Source organism: Sinocyclocheilus rhinocerous, unplaced genomic scaffold (assembly GCF_001515625.1).
Source record: "Sinocyclocheilus rhinocerous isolate Xijiao unplaced genomic scaffold, SAMN03320098_v1.1 scaffold2967, whole genome shotgun sequence".
Classification (NCBI taxonomy): Eukaryota; Metazoa; Chordata; class Actinopteri; order Cypriniformes; family Cyprinidae; genus Sinocyclocheilus; species Sinocyclocheilus rhinocerous.
The window spans coordinates 213,265-233,419 of record NW_015634034.1 but is presented as its reverse complement, the minus strand read 5'-3'; the positions used below and the strand labels follow the sequence as shown (position 1 = coordinate 233,419).

Genomic DNA, 20,155 nt, shown 5'->3' with positions numbered 1-20,155 from the left:
AATAAATGATAGATAGATAGATAGATAGATAGACAGACAGACAGACAGACAGACAGATAGATAGATAGACAGACAGACAGACAGACAGACAGACAGACAGACAGATAGATAGATAGACAGACAGACAGACAGACAGACAGATAGATAGATATTTGCTATTTCACAACACAAATATAGTAGATAACTCATATGTGTATTTCACATTTACACACCTAACCTCACACCTAAAGTGTGAAACAAGATGTGAGAAAGTTAGAACATAAAAAAAAAAAAACTTTTCTGCAGAAAGGATCCATGTTTCATACTAATCCAAAAATATAAATGTTTACACACATTTCACAGCCCCCCATCCTACGCGTCTTATTAGGCCTAACCTACCTTGCATCTATGAACTGCAAGTCGCACAGATAAACTTTCCGCTTGTCGCCAAGCCACACTCTGAAATGAGGAAGTGGTAGCTGTAGCTGTGATGCTGCTTCCTGCCCTCATGACTCGCCGAGACTTTCCTGCCCTTTTTGTTGTAAAGAGGTCGAGGGAGTGTGGCCTCTTCATATTCACGTGCACTGCACTCTCTGTGGATTACTAACTCACACCATGATGTTCTCTCACTTGCAGTTTGCCTGAGCTAAAGGACCACTGGCTAGATACTCTACACAGGTGAGGTGTCATTTAGTACCTGTTATAAATGCATAAGTGGAGCATAATAAATAAGAAATTCTGAAACTCTCATTCAAATTAAATTGCTATGCTTGAAAAACGACTATTACAAGAGGATTTAGACTTCTGAACCAAAATGAAAATGCAAATCTTTTGAGTTAATTACGCATGCTTACCGGCTGTGTATACAAAAGAGTTTTTGTGAATTGTTCTTGCTGTAAGTCACTATATGTGTGGCGCATAATAGAAAATGTTCAAATGTCATGACAGGAAAACTGCAGAGGCAAGAGCGAGAGCAGGCAGCACTTCTCCACCGCCCAGCGTCCTCATGAAGGTGCTGAGTGGCAATACCACGGTACGCGATTCTGATTCGTTCATTTTAGTGATCAGCTTTCCAAAGGTCAGAACGCATAAATGCTTGGAATGGGATATTTTTCTTCTGTGGCTTTTATCTCAGATGACGTAAGTCCTCGGCACTGGTCTGTGTATGGAAATATCTTTTGGGTCTTACAGTACAGATACTGAACTGACATTATTTTTCTGTCTTTCTCTGTCTTGCAGAATAAAACTCTAAGTGGAGTTGGGATGGACTCTGCAGAGTTGCCTTTTGATGTGAGCACTCAATATTTCTCATTTTCATCAATTCATATTAGATTTACACTCTTGACAAACACAAAATTACTTCCAATGACACTTGAAAATGACTGCAGCAACAAAACTAAGGATGCTATAATGAATGAAAACGTATTCCATAGTTTTGACAGTTGCATGTGTAATTTGAAGACACACCCTACTACTTCTTCATGTCCTCATGACAAACATGTGCCTGTTCCCAGGGCAACGGCAAAAACTCCACCCTCTCGAAGCAGTTTCATAACCAAGAGGCACATGCACAGCAGCCTATTGGTGAGTTTAAACTAGTCGAAATGGCTGTTCGAAACCACATGTTGGGTTGCGTGCCCGCCAGAAGAAAAAAAACAGTGAAACTGAGTGGGAGTGAAAAAAAAAAGAGATAGTGCATGAAAACAAAGGTGTGAAAAACTAAGTCCTGAAGACTAAGTTGACCATCACTGCTTCACTCTAGTAATAAATCTTTTAAATAAATTGTTGTCTTTCTTGGTCAACTCAATAAAATTAAAATCATTTGAAGTATTACTAATAATGTACTTTTTTTGGCCTCAGGAGAGAATGGAGGCAAAAGGAACTTTTTCTTCAAGCTGAAGAGAAGCTCCACCAACCCTAGTGTACCTGCTCATCCTGAGTCCAATGCAAAGAGCTTGCTGTTTGGACGACATCTCCAAGATGACGCCACACTTCCAAAACCAATTACTGTATGTCAGTGTATTGTATTGATGTATTATTGTTTACTTCATGATTTGATGAAGACGATACACGTGATTTTTTTTTTGTCCAAGAACAAGTAATCTGTCTACAAAAACATCTGCACCACAGATGCAATCAGTACAGTAGCACATGTAATGATTCTATTTATAGGCGTTGTGCAGTTTCTTGCAAACCTTATCCAGACCTCAATCAGAAGTGTTAAAGATAATTTTGATTAAAGACAAAAACATGGCCAAAACTACAGCAGGTTTATTAGTTTTTGTAGAATCACTGAAAAACCTTGCCAAACAGGTCTTGGAAACTGATGGCATGCAAAAAAGTGAAGCTGCCTTGATGCCATTCGAAAAGTAAAATTGTTTCAGACATGTAGTGAGTCATTTTGATGAAAGATTATGAAGACTGTTTCTTTGGAATAACATGCACTGATGAATCATGCGCAGGACCAGGAATGTGTATTTAAGAAAGTAAACAGGGCGCTTTTTGGATTCTGACTTTCATCTTTAAGTCGGTGGAAGATTTCAATTCCTCAAACTTCTCATGTTTTTGGTCCTCCAACAGGAAATACTCCTGTTGTTGTTCAGGAAGGGTCCATTTACTGAGGGTGTCTTCAGAGTCTCATGTAACAGCAAAAACCTGAATGCTCTCAAAGATCAGCTGAACTCTGGAGCCCAGGTGGACATGGAAGCCCTGCCTGTGACGCTCCTGGTTGGATTGTTGAAGGTGAATAATACTCCATGTTCACAGTAGGCTCAGCTTTTGCCTGTATATGTCTCATGTCAACGCCCCTTTTTACATTCTGACGTGTCTGTGAAACAATGAATCATTTCTTTATTTTTATGTACTGATAGATTTTCCTGAAGGAACTCCCTGGAGGCCTGCTGGTATTTGAGCACTATGAAAGCTGGATCAGTGCTCTAGAGAAAGAAAGGACAGAGGATGCTCAGAGAGAGCTGAGAAGGTAAGTAGTACTATCTCGTGACCTTGCAATAAACTCACTGTAGTTTAAGAGTGAATGGTAGAGAGAAACTGGCAGCAGATGTGAGGGCTATTAAAAAGTCCCTGGCAAGGCAAGGTGGTAGAAACGGGGCTTTTCTGTGGACTTTCTATGTACTCTTCAGAGATTTGAAAATAGGGAAATTAGAAGCTGAAGTCTGACCACAAAATGTCAGAAGGACAGTTCTGTTTTTGTTCTTCCTCCCTCATCAAAAAAAAATGGAAGGAGCGGTTAATAGAAAAAGGACCTAACTGTTTTTTCGTTTGTTCTCCACTCTCAGAATGGCCGAGAAGTTGCCGAAAGCAAACAGTCTTCTCCTGCAGCACCTGCTGTGCCTGTTTCACCACATCAGTCAGCATTCAGAAACCAACAAAATGGATGCCAAGAACCTGGCTGTGTGCATTGCTCCAACCTTGCTGCATCGTGACAGCCAGCCCCTAGACAGGGATGATGTAGCAAAGGTCAGACACTTGGTCCTTTTTATAAGAAACGTCGAAATAATAATCTGTTATGTCATGAAATTATTTCTTTAAAGTCTGCCTTGGTTCTGGCAACATGAGCCTATAGCACTAAACTTAGTCTGGATCAGTGTCTGAGCAAGAATGTATGTCAGAAGTCTCAGTTTTTTTTTTTGATACACCTCTGCAGTCTCGTTTTGACTAATCTGTCGATTTAAGACACACTGTCATATGCATGATGTGGTTTTAGATGCATAGAAACCACAACACCAAAAGCACTGTGACACTGGGTTGCATACAAAACTCGATACATTACATTATATGAAACAGAAATTAATGTTTTTCTTTTGTGTTTTTATTAAGGCCACAAATCTTATCCAATTCCTTATTGAAAATTGCTGTGGGGTATTTGGAAATGCTATCCTGAAGCTTTTTGGGGATTTAGAGGATCAGGAGTCCATAGACAAATCAGGTAAATAAATAACTATTTATAACTATTTAAAAAAAAAGAACCAAAATAGCATTCTTAAATTTACATTAACATCTATGCACCATTTATGAGCCCTTTCTGAGGCCATTTTACTTCCCAATATCTTTACTTAACATCTTCCCAATCAAGAGCTCCATTTATGATTTTGAGGTTGACTGCAACCTCAAGTCTCAACAGGATGTCTGACGATAATACTTTTGCATTTTTAAAAATGGCCTTAAAGCAGATGTTTCTGCACCCCTAGTGTGGCCAAATCGAATTGCATTACCTCAATCCCTGTTAGAAAATCCAGTTTAAGCTGTTAGCTGTGTTTTGGAACATGACAGTTGGTCTAATTGGTCTGGCCATTAGCTATTGCAAGCTTAGCAGAAGTTAGTTTATCAGCTACTTTGTTCCAAAAATCTGCTTGACCACCTAGAGCTGGTATGACAAACTATTAGCCGATTCATGAAGTTTGCCAGTTTGAACAAGCTAATGATCAGCTTGGACCAGCTAAAGGCCATTTAATTAGCATGTTAGACCATCTAGCAGGCTTTGAAACACAGGGTAAAGTCTCAGATTTACCAATAGCAACACCAATAGTCTAGTACCAATTTCATGCCATTGGTTGAGCAAATGTTGCTGTGTTGGGCTGGCCGGGATGCTCCAATGAACAGAGCATTGTTTTGATAGCATGACACAGCCACCTAGACCTTTAACTTTGATTTATTTTCTACAGATTCAGCCTCCCTGATGTCCCCTGATATCTCTTTTGATGTCCACCAGCATGACTCAGCATACGACAGCACAGATCCTGATGTCGATTGTGATGGTCTAGAAGCTGAGAGCCGGTCTCAGGAGGACAACATGATGCCACATGGGAGCCCAGGTCTATGCAAACTAGAACGCTCTGACATTCATTCTTGTTCTTCTGAAGCTATATTTGATACTTTCACAAATCCCTTCAATCGCCGGTGCTCTGAGCCCTCCATTTTTCCTTCTGCCCCCATGACGGGTTTAAGAGAGCTTGCCCGCAGCCATGACAACTTTTCGACAGAGAAGGAAGACTTTGACGACCAACCACTCAAGAAGCAGAACTCGGATGACTCTTTCTTGCATCCCCACCGCTGTGAGAACAGAAGATCCCAGATGGCCAAGACTTTGAACATGGACTTGCCAATTAGTGTGTCTTCTCCAACATCTAAGGCTGGTTCCTGCCCATCGTTCTGTTCCTCAGATAGCACCTCCTCAAATCTCTCAGAGCAATCAATAACCACGTCACCCCAGCCGTCCCCTACAAGCCCCCGCAAGTCTACTAGGCATTCATCCTTTATGATTAAACCTAGACTTAGCAATGCCCAAGGAGACCTGGAAGTGACCCGACGATCCCTCTCAATGAGGGCCAAAAGCCTTGGAAACTTTACGTTTAACAGAGGCAGTCTAAAGAAAGGAGAGTCCCAGAAGGAAGTGGTCTTCCCATGTGAAACTCTCCAAGAGGACTCACAAAATGAGACAGAGAACATCAATGAACTTGTTCGGCGTCGACGGCCTCTCTCAGCCATCGAGGTCTTCCAACATGTGGATAGTCTTATGCCATGCAGCCCCCCATCCTATGAGCAAGCGCTGCAGACTGGAGCACAAACGGCCCCACCGCAGTACAGGGCCATGACGGTCCAACACGCCAGAGAGCTTGGCAGGAAATCTCGCCCCATATCCATGAACGACTACCTGCTGGACGATTGCAAAGTTAACGGACCCACAGAATACATAGAAACTTTCACAGAAAGCATTCAATTAGAAGAACCACAGCCGGTGTCGTTCCGGCAGAGGGCCATGTCCGAGTCAGTGTCCCAGTCGAGGCAAGAACGAGTGTCCCGCAGGTGTAGTCAGCCTGTGTTTGAGGAGTTCTCCTATGCAAAGGAATCTTATGTGTGAGTGTTTCTTTCTCAATTGCAATACTGAACTCCTGCTAAGATTTAAAGATGAAGTGTGTAATTTGTTTGTGATTAGCATCAGCAAGTGAAATTGCAAAAACGATTATTGTTTTCAGACAGGTTTCCTAAGCACTCCACCAACTTAAGTAATTGATTGCACCATTTTTGCTTTGTTGGGCTGGACAGGATGATTAACCAAGCAGAGTAATGTTTTGATAGTGCCACAATGTTTACACTTTTCAGATAAATCAACCCATAAAATGGCTTGCTTATAGTTACATTAAGCAATGATAGGAGAATGCATTTTAACATAGAAAATTGCACACTTCAGCTTTAAAATAACCTGCAACTATTAAGCTGTTTAAATTAGTGACACATAGAATTCAATGTGTTACAGCAATTTCATATGCTAATATTGAATCATTTTAAACTCTTGCCAGTATGAAGCTATGTAAATAGACAGTTAAAATAATTCAATTGTATAATATAGTAAAATAGCTGGTTGTATCTGAAGAATTTTGATGTAGTAAGAATGTACAGCTGTAAATTACATGATTTCTGTCTTATTTCTACTCTTTATTTCACTACAATAAAGAATCTTAGAGTTCACGTTGTTTGAACTCATTTCTGACAGTCTCAAAAAGCTGCTAAGTCTTATGAAGTTTATTTCACTATATGAACACTGGGATATTTGGTAGCATTAATTGATTTGATTACCTTCATGTTGTTCCAAGTGAATAATGTACTGGTTGCTCTTAATGAATGGTAACTATATTTCAATCTTTAAAAAGTGGTATAAATATAATATCATCAAAAAAGTAGTCCATATGACCTTTGCATAATATATTCAAGTCTTCTTTGTGTGACGAACAGACTGATATTCTCATGAAATTGGAATAGAGCTTAAACTTATGATACTTTTATTAATGATACTATTGTTCATTTTTGTGATACTTCATTTATGTGTATGTGACCTGGATAAAATTCAAAAGTTTATCTTGAGTGTACCACAAGAAGAAAGGCGTACTCTCTGTGGTTAGAACGACATGAGATTGAGTTAAAAGATGACAAAGATGAAATATTCCTTGTTCCTTTGGGATACCAATGGAAAAGAGTTAAAAGAGGTTATGAGGAACCTACAGAAACCAGTACTTTCATACATATGGCATTTTGAACAGTACTGTTCCCCATGCTTGGCAAGGGGTTGCATAACATGCAGAACAAAATGTCATTGAGAACAGCGTGTTCTGCATTAGAGAGGAAGTCAGCGATCATGTGGACTGATTTGGTTTTTCGCTGAATTTGGTCTGTCATTTCACTCGTCTATAGATATGCCCTATTTCCTCCTCTTTCAGCCTTACTAAGAAACAGACTGCAGTGTGTCAAATGTCAGTTAGCATGGTTTCTATAGCGCAGTGTGCACACACTAACATTAGTTTGTAAATGGGTAATGTGGGTACATTTTCTAAAGATCCTTATCAAGGCACCGAACGTACTAATGCTCTGATCAGCCTCTTAGATGTCTGAAACGTGCACACATATGCAGCCATTAAAGGGGAACTTCACCTTAAAATAAAACTTTATTTACTCACCCTCATGCTGTTCCAAAATTGTATGCGGTTATTGTTCCTGTGAAACACAAAACTAGATATATTTTATAAGAATCATTATGAATCAGTTGCCATTCAATGACAAGAAGACCATTATCTACTACATGGTTTATATTATTATATAATATACAGTCATTTTTGAATTCAAGAATCAGAATCAGCAAGTGAAGTAAACATTTTGTGACATATTTGTAAAGTAAAAATGCCAAGTAGGTTAAGGACTTCTCCAAAATTGACCATAAACATGGCAATGCAAGCCAGTAAACGTTCATTAACAGAAACAAAGCAACAGATAAATGTTCAAACACAACAGATCGCACACGCAGGGAATTATGTAATGTGATAAAACAGGACAAGTATGCATAATCAATATTAAGTAGGAAATGTTTGTAATAGAGGGAGGACCCAGTCATGGTTATGTGAGTGACAGCAAAAATATAGAAATATATGTAATAATATTTTAGCGTGCAACCAACAGGAACCCCAATACTGTGAGATCTGCTGAAGTAATCAAGTTGAGGTTACCCATGATGGCTCAGTTCCTCTAAATATGGCAAAGAGAGTTCCTTAAAGAAATAGTTCACAATTTTATCATCATTTAATGACCTGTTGCTACAGCACTATATTCTATAATTGATAATTTGGCACACTATGAGCTAATTTCATACATTTTTGTGCTTCACAGAAACATTTTGGGAGAACAAATCATGTAGATGACAGAAAATAGTGTGACAGAAAATATGTAAATACAAATAGTTAATATAATGTTATTGACATTATATTTTACAAAACAAAATATATTACACAGTGTATACTATAAGTGTTTTTCAATCTCTGATAGTACTATTTCTGACTATCTGGAAGTTCACACATTGATCAGAAATCGGAAAGGTATTTCTTTTTCGATCCCCTTTTTCTCGGATCCACGAAAATGACAAAAAAAAATAAAATGCTGTATTATGCATGCCAGGCCAGTAGTTGGCGATGTCACATTGTAAAGAAACGCTACGTGTCTGCACACACATATGAAGTCACTGTTTTCATAAATTTGTCGACGTGTAAACGAATAGGCACAATGCATAACAAGTTTTCCATTTTTATTTGAAAATGGTGTCGTGTAAATGTACCCTAGGAAATCATTTTTCAATTGAGTTGTTCAAGCCTTTTTCTTCCAAATCTCTGGGCATCTACTGTAAGCCTTAGTTCCCCCCAAAGTCTCTTATGCTCACTATAGATGTTGGCTTAAATATAATTTGATAATGTTAAAAGTGCTACAAAATGACACATTTGTTAAACTGAACAGAACATTTGAATGGTAAAGGGGTCATATGATGCTTTTTTAAAGATATAGTAAAGTCAGAATTACCTCCTCTCCTAGGTTCACGAAACGGTCGTCCATAAAATGCATTGCTGTTCTGTTGTAAGTGATCCAAATAAAGTGCTTTTGCTTTCGCACTGAAACACACAGCGTCTCCCTGACATGCTGTTTCAACACTAACTGCGGTTACTGAAACCACCCCTTTCTTTCTTTGCGTGCACATTTGGGTGGCATTATGGTAATATTTCCACATAGTGAGGTAGATATCTGGGGGCGTGTTAGGACGAGCCGTTTTAGGGGGGCGTGGCAGAGTCTTAACTTTGATAAAGAATATCTCTTTGGTTTTGAGACTTTAGTCTTTGCAACTTCAGGGATCTTATCTATGTACAATCAGCTTGTAACACTCCAAAGAGAAAGGAAAACTTGAAATCGCATCATATGATCCCTTTAACACAAAAGCACACCACACCACAGCTTGTTTAGCAAAATTCACATGTATAAAAAGCACTGCATGGCAATCAGACCTTCTTCTTTTAATCAAAATTATTAAATGATATATCTATTGAAAATTCATGTTTCAGCATAATGCTCGAGACAGTAAATGTGCACTGCAGTGCCTGTTCAGTGACATATGTTTGGCATGTTTAACCATGACCACAGTGTTGTTTATAATAAGAGCTAATCACTGGTGTACATTTGCGGTGTCTAAATGATTTCTGTTAGCATCGGTCTCTTGTTTTTCTTCAGACTGAGAACCCAAAATCACTTCCTTGTGTCACAAATTTCAACTTCTTAATTCAAAAATAAACTTTCTTATTTGATTTAGGGAGTGTAAGAATAATGCTATACCATGTGAGTTAAAACACCCAAGACAATATATTTTAAGGTTTTAAAAGATGATACTTTAAAAGATGATAAAATAAATAAATGCTCTGAATGTAATATAGGTACACAAGTGAAAGTGCCCCAGAAATCACAGTGCAAACTCTTTATCTAAACATAGCAGATGGAACAAACTGAAAGTTATAGAGGCCTTTGAGCCCAACAATGATTTGTCATAACATCAAAGACAATAGGTTTTGTCAATATTTAGTGCACATCATGTTTGCTATATTATAAAAACTGTAAATGAAACTTGGTCATTTTCATGTCAGCTTGTGTGCAGCTCCTTTGTTTGTTTAGTTTTGTTCACAACAGGCAGAAACATGCATCAGTTTACCTGTCTCCCCCTACTGGTTGTTAAGATGTTTTACACTAAAGATTTATTACACTAAAGAGTTTAGCAAGCATTTATAATTTGTTTTTATTTAAACGCATATTTCTGTGGCTGCAGAGATTACTACTCTTAAAGAATTACGGGTTTGTTACTGAACACACACATTTACATGTTTTATAGGAACAGTCCATAGACTTGATTGTTATACTGTACTGTATTTTCTATCCCTTCTATCCCCCTTACTCCAACCCTTAAGTCTCCACAAGCACAAAATGTACTGGTATTACTATCCTTGAGGAGACATTTGATAATGTAGGGAATACCAGGTACACACACACACACACACACACACACACACACAATCTCTCTCTCTCTCTCTCAATAATCTCTCTCAATAATCTCTCTCGCTCTCTCTCTCTCTCTCTCTCTCTCAATAATCTCTCTCACCAAACTTGCACAAAACTGCTTCATGATTCTTCACTGAGTTTAAAACAAGATTCAGTTTAGGTGTGATTTATTTCATCATATTGACGTGAATCAAGACAAAAACACAAAGATACAGTTTCAATTCATTGTTTATTACGTCATTGAATATTAATGTGACTTGCATAATAGTTCATTGTTTTTTTTATGTTATGACAAAATTTGGAAATGAATTTTTGTTCTTTATGCTATAAGGTTTATAGCAGGTGCAAACAGTGATTAACAATCATTAATCTGAAGGGCGGAGTTGGTGGGGTTGCTATAAACCAGTAGTCTAAATCTCAATTGATTAGAGAGAATCCCTCTTATGCCGCCCCATAACATGCCAGCATAACCTGTTCTGGTCAGCAGGTAACCCGCTGCGTCTGATCGCGAGTTCGAGGTAAATTCCTACTGTGAAACGTGTCCACAAAGTTTACGCGACAGTTTAACAGCTGAGCCCAAGCCTCCATTACTAATTCCAAAATGTCACTTTAGAACTAGTAACGAAGGAAAATTGAGTTGCTTCATTAAAAGCTTATTGTATTACTGTAGTAAAAGCAGTGTATTATATAGTAGAGTATTATGAGAGAGAGATTGACTCAACGAGTGTGATTACCTGCATCTGAAACAGCATTTATTCTTCAGATCAATCTCATAATCACAATAAAACATTAGTTTGAATGTCCAATAGGCTCATACTATCCTTTCATCTGTTAAAGGGGTCATCGGATGCCCATTTTCCACAGTTTGATATGATTCTTTAGGGTCTTAATGAAAAGTCTATAACATACTTTGGTTAAAATTTCTCAATAGTAGTGTAAAACAACACCCTTTTTACCCTGTCAAAAATAGCTCTGTTTATAGCAAGCAGTTATGTTGCATGTTCCTTTAAATGCAAATGAGCTCTGCTGACCCCGCCCCTCTCTTCTGAGCCGCTCTCTGAGAGACTGTAAACTTTAGCCACATTCATCGTGAAACTTGCTAACTAGCACATTATTAGGAAAGGCGATTTGCAAAGATTCATAAAAAAAAAAACCTTATACTCACTTCTGTAGGTGAAGCTGGATGATTTGCGCAAACTTATACGCATTTAGGTAGATCGGGGGCACATTCCCTTCAGAAACAAATGCAATCCATTTCAGCGGCTCAGATGTCGGGTGTAAATGACGACTGCTATATTCATTATTACATCCAACAACAAAACGCCTGAAGAGAAAAGAAAGATATTCTTGTCTACTCATGCTCCGGCTTCAAAACAATGGCGGACTGATGACAGCTCACTCAGGGCAGAGCTGTGATAAAACCAAAGACTGACGCCACTGTCAATCAACAACCGTGGGAGGGGCCTGTGCAGAACTACGTCATTCTGCCAAGAATCTGAGATCGGCTTGATATGAGAAAGGGGTTCGGATTGATCGAGATTTTTAAAAAAGCACCGGGTGGATTTTTATCATTATATGGTGGTTGTGTACAGACACTGCCAACACGCATTTCAGTTCAATCAACATGTAAAAGTGAATTTTGCATCCGATGACCCCTTTAAGGGTGAATGTGGTTCCTAAAGACAGCAGTAGCCCCTCACTGCAGAACAAAGATCCAGGCGGCGGGGTTGGATCCACATCTAGGGGGTGGAGATGGTAGGTTTAGGGGTGGAGATGGGTGGGTTTAGGGATCAGGGGGTGGAGACGGGTAGGTTTAGGTATGTGTAAGGTGGGAGGAGTTGGATCTGGATCCAACCTCGCCCCCTGGATCTTGTGTTCTGCGGTGAGGACCATCTCGAAGACAGCGCTGCTCGGTGCATCTGTTGACTGCCTACAAGGGCTGTGTTCCAGTTCACTTTTTTTATGCCCTTCACTCGCTAACTTCCCTCAGTCTAGTTTACTCAGATATATGTCATTGATTACATTGCATGAGTGCCCACTACTGGCGGAACCCTTGGAATGTGCTGAACTGGAACGTCCTAAGCCCTTGATCACTTAGAATCCGTTATGGAGTTGGTTTATTGTTTACATGTTTCCCCTTACGAATTTGTTTGGTGCAGCATTCTATATGTATATAGATATGCTTGGGCTGTTATAAATGTAAAATAAAAATCATTTATATATAGTTGTTTGGGGTGGGGATAAATTAAACGCGATCCGCGATGACGTCATAGTCGTGTTGCATTGTGGTCTACAGAGCGGCCTGAAGTGTTCAGTAAACCACTGTTAAATTTAATTAGATAGCTTATAATTACACAGGCCTAATAGGGACACCTTAAAATAGTGTAACCAAAATGTTGTATTACATTTGAAAACATGACCAATTTTAACGTGTATGATAGATACTGGTTTGTATGGAAGCCCGTTTCCGCCACTGAATAAAAAATAAAAAAGGTAATTGCGACTTTTTATCTCACAATTCTGACTTTTTTTCTCGCAATTGCGTTTATATCTCGTATAAAGTCAGAATTGCGTGATATAAACTCGCAATTGCGAGTTAAAGTCCAATTTTGATGGGGGAAAAAGACTGATATGTTCTCAGAATTGCGAGTTTATATCTCACAGTTCTGTGAAAAAAGTCAGAATTGAGAGATATAAACTCACAATTGCGAGAAAAAAAGTCAATCATAGACTGTATAAAAACATGGACGTAGTGTCCGTGATGCCGTAGGTTTCCGAAGAGCGTTTTTGAAGCCTAAAGTAGGCGGAGGCGGCCGTCGCCATCTTGGCAGCGCATCACCGCGTGTCACTCCCGGATAATCGAAAATAGGCAAAGAGGCGTGAGCTGGTTGCTGAAACCACGCCCACCTAACTCGACGATTGTGACAGCAGCGGCAATCCACCTGTCACTCAAGTGGCCACGCCCTTAATTATGCAGAACTTTAAGGCTTAATATAATTTAAACGGATGAGTTATAAAAAAATTCACCCCCCTCACAGTTGTCATGAAGGGCAAAATTAGCTATATAGACCAAAATCATTTTTTGAACCAGGCTGTAAACATGTTTTTTTCTGTTGTAAAGTTGGGCATTTTAACATGGGGAGTCTATGGGATTGACTCCCTTTTGCAGCCAGCCTCTAGCGGCCAGTCGATGAATTACAGTTTAAGTCACTTCCTTGTTGGCATCACGAGAGAGAGGGGGAAGTTGCCGCTTGGTTTGAATACACACAGAAGACTAAAAAAAATTGCATAACCAAACCGGAAGTAAACAAAGCGGACCACAGTTGTTGGATACAGTCGCCACGGTAACAACAACAACTGCAACAGTTACAGATGGGGAAACGAGTCAAGCTCTCAACAGCCAAAAGTTAATGATTTCGGCCTTCAGTAACGCTTTTGATATCACAGTTAACAGGAAAAATGGCATCTAGTTTACAGACGCAACACGAGACGCAAAGCGGAGTTTATACGTTCTCCAGTCGTCCGCGTGCGGTTCCCAACCGCCCCAAATACAGACAAGCCGCTCCGCTGCTGTGAGTCACACACCACATCTCACTTCAGCTGACATCTTTTGCCAATTAACAATATAAACACGTTAAATATCATTGATAGATTGATATATTTAAGACTTACCTAGATATTTGCGGCCATGACGTCCTTAGACAAATCCACGTATTTTGTCCATTATAGCGGTCCTGTGAACATCAGGTAAACATAAGCTTTCTGATTTATTTATTTATTTATTTTCTCAGCTCTCTTTTTACACAACGTAATCTGAAACGCTGTTTTACTGCAGTAACAGTAATTGTAATAATTACTAGAAAACTAAGATTACATTGGTAAGCCTTTTTTTTTTGTTTTTGTTTTTGTCTTGGGCTTATAATGTGATACCAAATGTATCAGGGTTGGGGACTTAATGTTAATATTATTAAAGTACATGATGGTTTGCACATCGTTTTACTAATGAATAAATAAAAAAGAGATGTCTTTTTTAATAGATAAAATATGCAACATGCTGATTATTTTAATCTATTATACAATTTCTCTTCACTGTATGCAGAAATGAAGAACAGAGCAGTTATGGAAACATCATGTATGACCGACGTGTTGTCAGAGGAAATACATACGCTCAACATATCCTACCCATTGTGAGTATCAGTACAGACAGGTTAGAAAACTCTCTTATAAGCAGATAGAGTTGTGTGTGCTTGTGTAGTCTGACAGCCAAAAGCTCATTAATATTACGAACCATACATAACACAGTGTTGTTTGCTCATATGGTACTGTGATGAGAGCGCAGCTGATGCATGAATTGAATATAAATGAATATAAATATGTTTAATAGACATCTCAGCCCGATCCAGTTGAGTTCCTGAGACAGCAGGAGGCCAGAAAAAAAGCTTTGTCCAGAAAACGACTGAAGGAGCAGTTTGGCCCGAAAACACCAGAACCACTAGAGGGCAGAATGAACATAGATGTGCAGACAGGTATAATGATTTTGCACAATAAAGTAGAGTGCTGCACAGATGACATATTTTTGTAGGCCAAAACCCAGAAATCAGTTATTATTTTAGCACCTCCATTTCCATAGTCCTGAACTCAATGGATTTTTTAATGAATTTTTGGTTAAATGCCTGAAATATATAACGTCTGTGGTTGACACAAACTACATCAGTTATACTCCCATGTGATTTTTTTAAAGCTTTTACTTGTCTTGAAAAGGCAGTAGCTGTCAAGTGGCTAAATGAGACTACAGAGGTTTTTTGGGACATTAAACATTATCACACCAAACAGGAAAATCCATCCACTTAATAGTCTGCTTTTACAGCTTACTTGAGTTTATAATCACACTCTTGCAAACTATTCTAACTCAAACTTTCATGGAAAATGTTTTTTTTTTTTTTTAAGCTGTTGGAAGCTTAATAGTGGCGATGTTGAAGTCATGTGATCATGATGTAGCTTGTTTATAGCTAGCTTTCGAATTCTGGAAATTGTATATAGGCTTTAAAATTCAGAAGATTATGAGGAACAAATCATGTAAGAATCATATACTTTTGTTGGTCACTCAGTTTATTTTCTTCAAGAATTCAAAAGCCGACAGAAAAATCCTATAGGGTGATACTAACTTCCAGGTCGGCCTACAAAAAAAAGTCAGAGCTTCTATGGAAAAAAGCCGCTAAAAGGGTCTGAAAGTTGCTAAATCTTGTGCTAAAGTCACGGTCGTGTGTGTGTGTGAGACGCGGGAGCTGATGGCAGGGGGCGGTGGATATTTGTGGCGGTCAATGTGGATATTGTGGATGAGTTATTCTGTGTCATCACGTTCTATTAGTTCTACAGCTTCAGTTTCGGAACTTTCACGCTTAGTAACACATACAGCTGTCCCCTCACCACAGTGCAACAGTGAAAAGGGACCCCTTTCAAACAGTGACGTGCTCTGAACGTTGTTTAAACGACATACACCGGTACTGCGGTATTTTAAAAATTCATATTCATAACAAAAATAAACACTGGTATTCGGTATGAACCGGCATACCGCCCAGCACTAAGCCAAATGTTAAACTTCTGTGTGTGTCAATAAAATGTGGCAAAAAGCTCCCCAAAAGAACCTTGGCCTACTTTCATTGTGTAACATTTTTTATAAGCGACACAACCTAACCAAACCACGCGCATAAGTGTAAATCTCAGAATGGACATGCATCTTTCCATCTGATAATACTGGGATGAAATTCAGAAATCAAGTGCTGAAATCTCTCACTGATGTGTATTTTAGAGATGTATCTGGAAGAGCTGAGCGATCACATAGAGGACGTCAGTGTGGAATGCCAAACAGACATGTTCCTGGACAAACCAGCCACTCCCCTCTTCATCCCAGCCAAAACTGGACGAGATGCAGCCACACAGATAGAGGAAGGAGAGGTGCAGTATGGATGCTCTCAACTGGCTGTTTTTGCATGCATATTTTTCCTTCTGTTATCTGTCTGTTCTCACACCCATATCTCTGCTCATCACATTTGTAGTCCTGTTGCATTTAGTAAAGTGAATCAATGCATTATACTGTATAATCAAATTAATAAAATCTGTAAATGAATTATGCAGATGACTAATTCTAAAAATAAAAAAAAATCTGCCGATCATTTCCCAGTGGTAAGACTTGCATGTGTCTTGTCTGTAGCTGTTTGATTTCGACGTGGAGGTCCAGCCCGTGCTGCAGGTGTTGGTGGGAAAGACAATCGAGCAGGCATTGCTCGAAGTGCTGGAGGAGGAGGAGCTGGCCAGCCTGAGGGCTCAGCAGCAGGTGTTCAAGGAGATCCGTGACGCTGAGCTGGTGGAGGTGCAGAGGCTGGAGGAGAGGGAACGGCGCCTCCGTGTGGAGAAGGTGAGAATCACTAGAAACAAGACATGATGCTCAGCAAAAAAAAAAAAAAACAGCAAGGTTTTCAGGTGATACTGCGGCTTTAATTAAGTCAAAGGTAAAGACTATGGCAACAGGCCACAAAACCATTTTGTTTTCTGAAAATAGAAGCACAATTTAGTGGTTGGAGGTCGAACTGGTACAAAGTTTAAGATAAGTGTGTTATGGTCTGAGATAGATTTTTTTTTTTAGGGTTTTAAGTTTACACTCTGGCAAGTAACTTAAGTAACTGTATATCTGTGTAACTGATTAGGACTTATATTAATCTTAAACTAGCAAAATGTGTTTATTTACATATTTATTTTATAATTATTTACCATAATACGTATTTACTGATAACCACCATGACAATATAAACAGTAAATCAAAAAGCCATGGCTAATACTCACATATAGACAGTGCACAGGGTCAAAACGCCATCAGAGTCACGCATTCAAAATGATTAAATAAACATGAACATTACACAACACACCCTAATGTTACCAATTAGGCTTGCCGCGATAGACGGTGCTGACGGTGATACCGGTGTTAAGCCGCAACACCGGTTACGTCACTTGCCCACCGCGTCACCGACCCCCACCGTCGTTTTGATTTTTTATAGTAATAAAAATCATTTAGTTCAGTAAAAGAACAGACACTACAATTAAAAACTGAACGCGGATGCTCAATGCAGTTGAACGACAGTTGCATCACAGATCAGATTTCATTTCTCCAGTGAGGAGAGTGAGTCGAGCTGACTGACAAGAAGAGTGAGGTGAGACAGACAAGACAATCGCGGATGATTTAGTTTCGAAACGAAATGCAAAAGCGCCTGTTTGGCAATATTTTGAATTTTGAAAAGCCTGTTGACTTTTGCCGTTTATCAGGTGATTTTGGAAGTTTTTTTATTTTTTTTTACATCAAGGTGTATGCCGTGCCTCCAAGCTTTCTTACTCGTTTTGCTAATAAACGTTCTACGTTTCTTATTTATTTGGTTATATATTATACATGTTTACTTAGCCTATTTCCAGTTTTGTATACCTATTTAAATTTTATGTAAGTTATTTGTTATTTTATATTAGGCATAGCCTGCCCTATAGAAAATTTCCTCACCGTCACAACCCTATTACCAATAACAACAAAAAAAATTATTAAAAATATCATTATATTCGATGTGTTATGCAAAGACTTCTGGGAATGTCTTTTTATGTAAATTATATGGTTTTTGTTTTTATTTATTTTCTATTTTTCAGATTCTGTAACTCATAAACACTTATTCGAAATCTTCACCATATTAATTATGTTTTAACTTTTTTTTAGTTCACTTAACTGGTCCTTTTGTGAGACAAATATATATTTTTAAAAGTAAAAACATTCCATTGTCTCAATTCATATTCATAATTTAAAGGTTGATGAGCCATATTTGAGGTCGATGATTGATAACCGAACGTTTGGATTTTCTGCCCGAAATACTGTAATTACCTCTTTTTTTGTTGATTTATATTCAGAATCTGAAAAATCATTTCTACTTCAAAATTAATTTTATTCAAATGCATTTCTTGATCTTATGTTTGAGCAGAGATCTAAGAGATTTAAACAATATTTTCTGAGTTCTAATGCTTCTTGTGCTTCACTATATTTTTAATATTGCTTCCTTAATGCAGGAAAACCGGATAAAGCAGCAGAAGGCAGTGCTGGAAAAAGAGAAGGAGACAGCAGATAAAATTGCAGCGAGAGCATTTGCTCAGCAGTATTTGTCTGACTTGTTGCCCTCAGTCTATTCCAATCTGAAGGATTGTGGCTACTTCTATGACCCTGTGCAGAGAGGCAAGTGTCCCAGCATGTCAATTCATCTCTGTATTAATTCATTTTAAAAGGTCTTTAATGAATGAATACATGAATGATCAGTCTACTGTCTAGTGAATGAACGTTCATTATCTCTGCTCCAGATATAGAGACCGGATTCCTCCCTTGGCTGATGGAAGAAGTCACCAGTACTTTAGAACAGAGATATGTAGCAAGAACAGTGCTTGACAGTGAGTTAACAATTTTCAGAGAACCATTCCAATTGTTTTCTCAGATAAAAAAAATTATTTTAAAAATATTTTCTGCTGTCTAATACATAACATGGGATTAATCGATCAAGTCTGTTGTTGTCTAGTGCTCATTCAAGACGTCGCTAACCAAAGACTTGAGGCCTTTCAGATGAAAGAATAAACTCCTTCATGCAATTTCCCATTAGAGGTAAACAGGATCAAACATTTAATAACTTTAACACTTTAATTTGTAAAATAAAATATAATAGAACACATTATTATATTGAATGATTTCCATTTAAATGTCAGAAAATCAATATAAATGTTACTGTTCAAGTTTAATTAATAGTTGAGGTGAAGAGTTAACCTGTTTTCATTTCAGGTCATACCAGGAAACAAGTCAAATCTGGAAAAATATGACGGAGTTCATGCATTCTTCATTAAAAAAATCTGAATACATTTCTTCTTATTATAAATGTAGTATTCATATATTATTTGAATAAAATTTCGAAAAATATGCCGTTTGTGTTTTGAACTGCACTTCAAGAACAACACTGTAGGAGGCGCTGCGGAGTCTGAAAATACTGACCTTCAATCTTGGCCACATTATTGCTGTAATGCAGCTGTACTGTATGGAACACTTTTGACGACTCTCGTTAATATTTAGAGTCTATTTAAAATTCGTAGAAGTGGCATTATAGAATTTTGAGGAGTATTATGAGTATATTAATTCTGATTACATGTCCTCATATGCTGTAGCACAGAGGAGCTGTCTTCCAAACTTTGACCGTAATGCTGTACTGTTTAACTATAAAGAGATGCTGTTCATTTTTTATAAACACCATTGTCAGTGGAATGACTATTTCATTTTCCCGCCTATCTGTCTCGTCTTAATCTTTGACTAAACACCGTGACGTGATCTGTGTGACGGCTCCGCTTCGGTTTTCATTCACCTCGCCTTTATACGGCTCTATTTTAGTCCTACTTCTCGATTGGTCAACTCCCACCTTTGACCACGCCCACTAGGTGCATCGGAGTTTCACTTCCGTCGGTGACTCGCTCGCTGCAGCTCTGGCAACACAAATAGAAACAGGCGTGTTGATGTAAATACATCGTTAAGGAAAGACCTCTGAGTCACATCACAGTGTACTTACTTATTTCTGAAAATAATTGAATGACCTAATTACTATTGTAGATCGTTCAAACATAAGAGGGTTCATTACAAAATAAACACGACATAAAAGATGGATGTACTCAGAGACCTTGTATGGGCAAAAGCTCCATCTGACTGAACAATATAAGATTCAATAGAACTATTCTCTCTCTCTCAGATTAAGTGATA

The 20,155-nt window shown here is 38.4% G+C and overlaps 2 protein-coding genes across 3 annotated transcripts in view; both read left to right on the top strand.

Annotated features, from left to right (window-relative positions):
• The window catches only part of LOC107745285 (rho GTPase-activating protein 20-like), a 26,582-nt gene extending 20,134 nt beyond the window's left edge, over positions 1–6,448 (top strand). The window contains exons 5-14 of the mRNA XM_016559135.1: positions 616–657; positions 928–1,012; positions 1,219–1,269; positions 1,494–1,563; positions 1,840–1,988; positions 2,560–2,721; positions 2,850–2,959; positions 3,276–3,456; positions 3,817–3,925; positions 4,662–6,448. Of these exons, the coding sequence (XP_016414621.1) occupies positions 616–657; positions 928–1,012; positions 1,219–1,269; positions 1,494–1,563; positions 1,840–1,988; positions 2,560–2,721; positions 2,850–2,959; positions 3,276–3,456; positions 3,817–3,925; positions 4,662–5,857 (2,155 nt within the window). The 3' untranslated portion in view covers positions 5,858–6,448. The remainder of the gene's footprint in view (positions 1–615; positions 658–927; positions 1,013–1,218; positions 1,270–1,493; positions 1,564–1,839; positions 1,989–2,559; positions 2,722–2,849; positions 2,960–3,275; positions 3,457–3,816; positions 3,926–4,661) is intronic.
• A 7,079-nt stretch (positions 6,449–13,527) lies between these two features.
• Positions 13,528–19,264, top strand: rsph3 (radial spoke head 3). Of its 2 annotated transcripts, none has more exons than XM_016559142.1 (9): positions 13,528–13,919; positions 14,447–14,534; positions 14,732–14,873; positions 16,157–16,302; positions 16,559–16,762; positions 18,442–18,604; positions 18,727–18,813; positions 18,939–19,021; positions 19,196–19,264. In XM_016559142.1, the coding sequence occupies exons 1-8, from the start codon at positions 13,807–13,809 to the stop codon at positions 18,992–18,994; spliced, it is 999 nt and encodes a 332-aa protein (XP_016414628.1). In that variant the 5' UTR covers positions 13,528–13,806; the 3' UTR covers positions 18,995–19,021; positions 19,196–19,264. The 2 variants fall into 2 exon arrangements, with proteins under 2 accessions (XP_016414628.1, XP_016414629.1); XM_016559143.1 differs by lacking the exon at positions 13,528–13,919 and adding an exon at positions 14,032–14,094.
• The last annotated feature ends 891 nt before the right edge of the window (positions 19,265–20,155 follow it).

What these genes read in the sequence shown, in the direction of transcription:
- rsph3 (XM_016559142.1), top strand. Translation starts at nt 13,807, where the DNA reads ATGGCATCTAGTTTACAGACGCAACACGAGACGCAAAGCGGAGTTTAT. An exon ending in GAACATAGATGTGCAGACAG is followed by an intron (nt 14,874 to 16,156) that starts GTATAATGATTT and finishes TGTGTATTTTAG; the next exon opens with AGATGTATCTGGAAGAGCTG. An exon ending in CTATGACCCTGTGCAGAGAG is followed by an intron (nt 18,605 to 18,726) that starts GCAAGTGTCCCA and finishes TCTCTGCTCCAG; the next exon opens with ATATAGAGACCGGATTCCTC.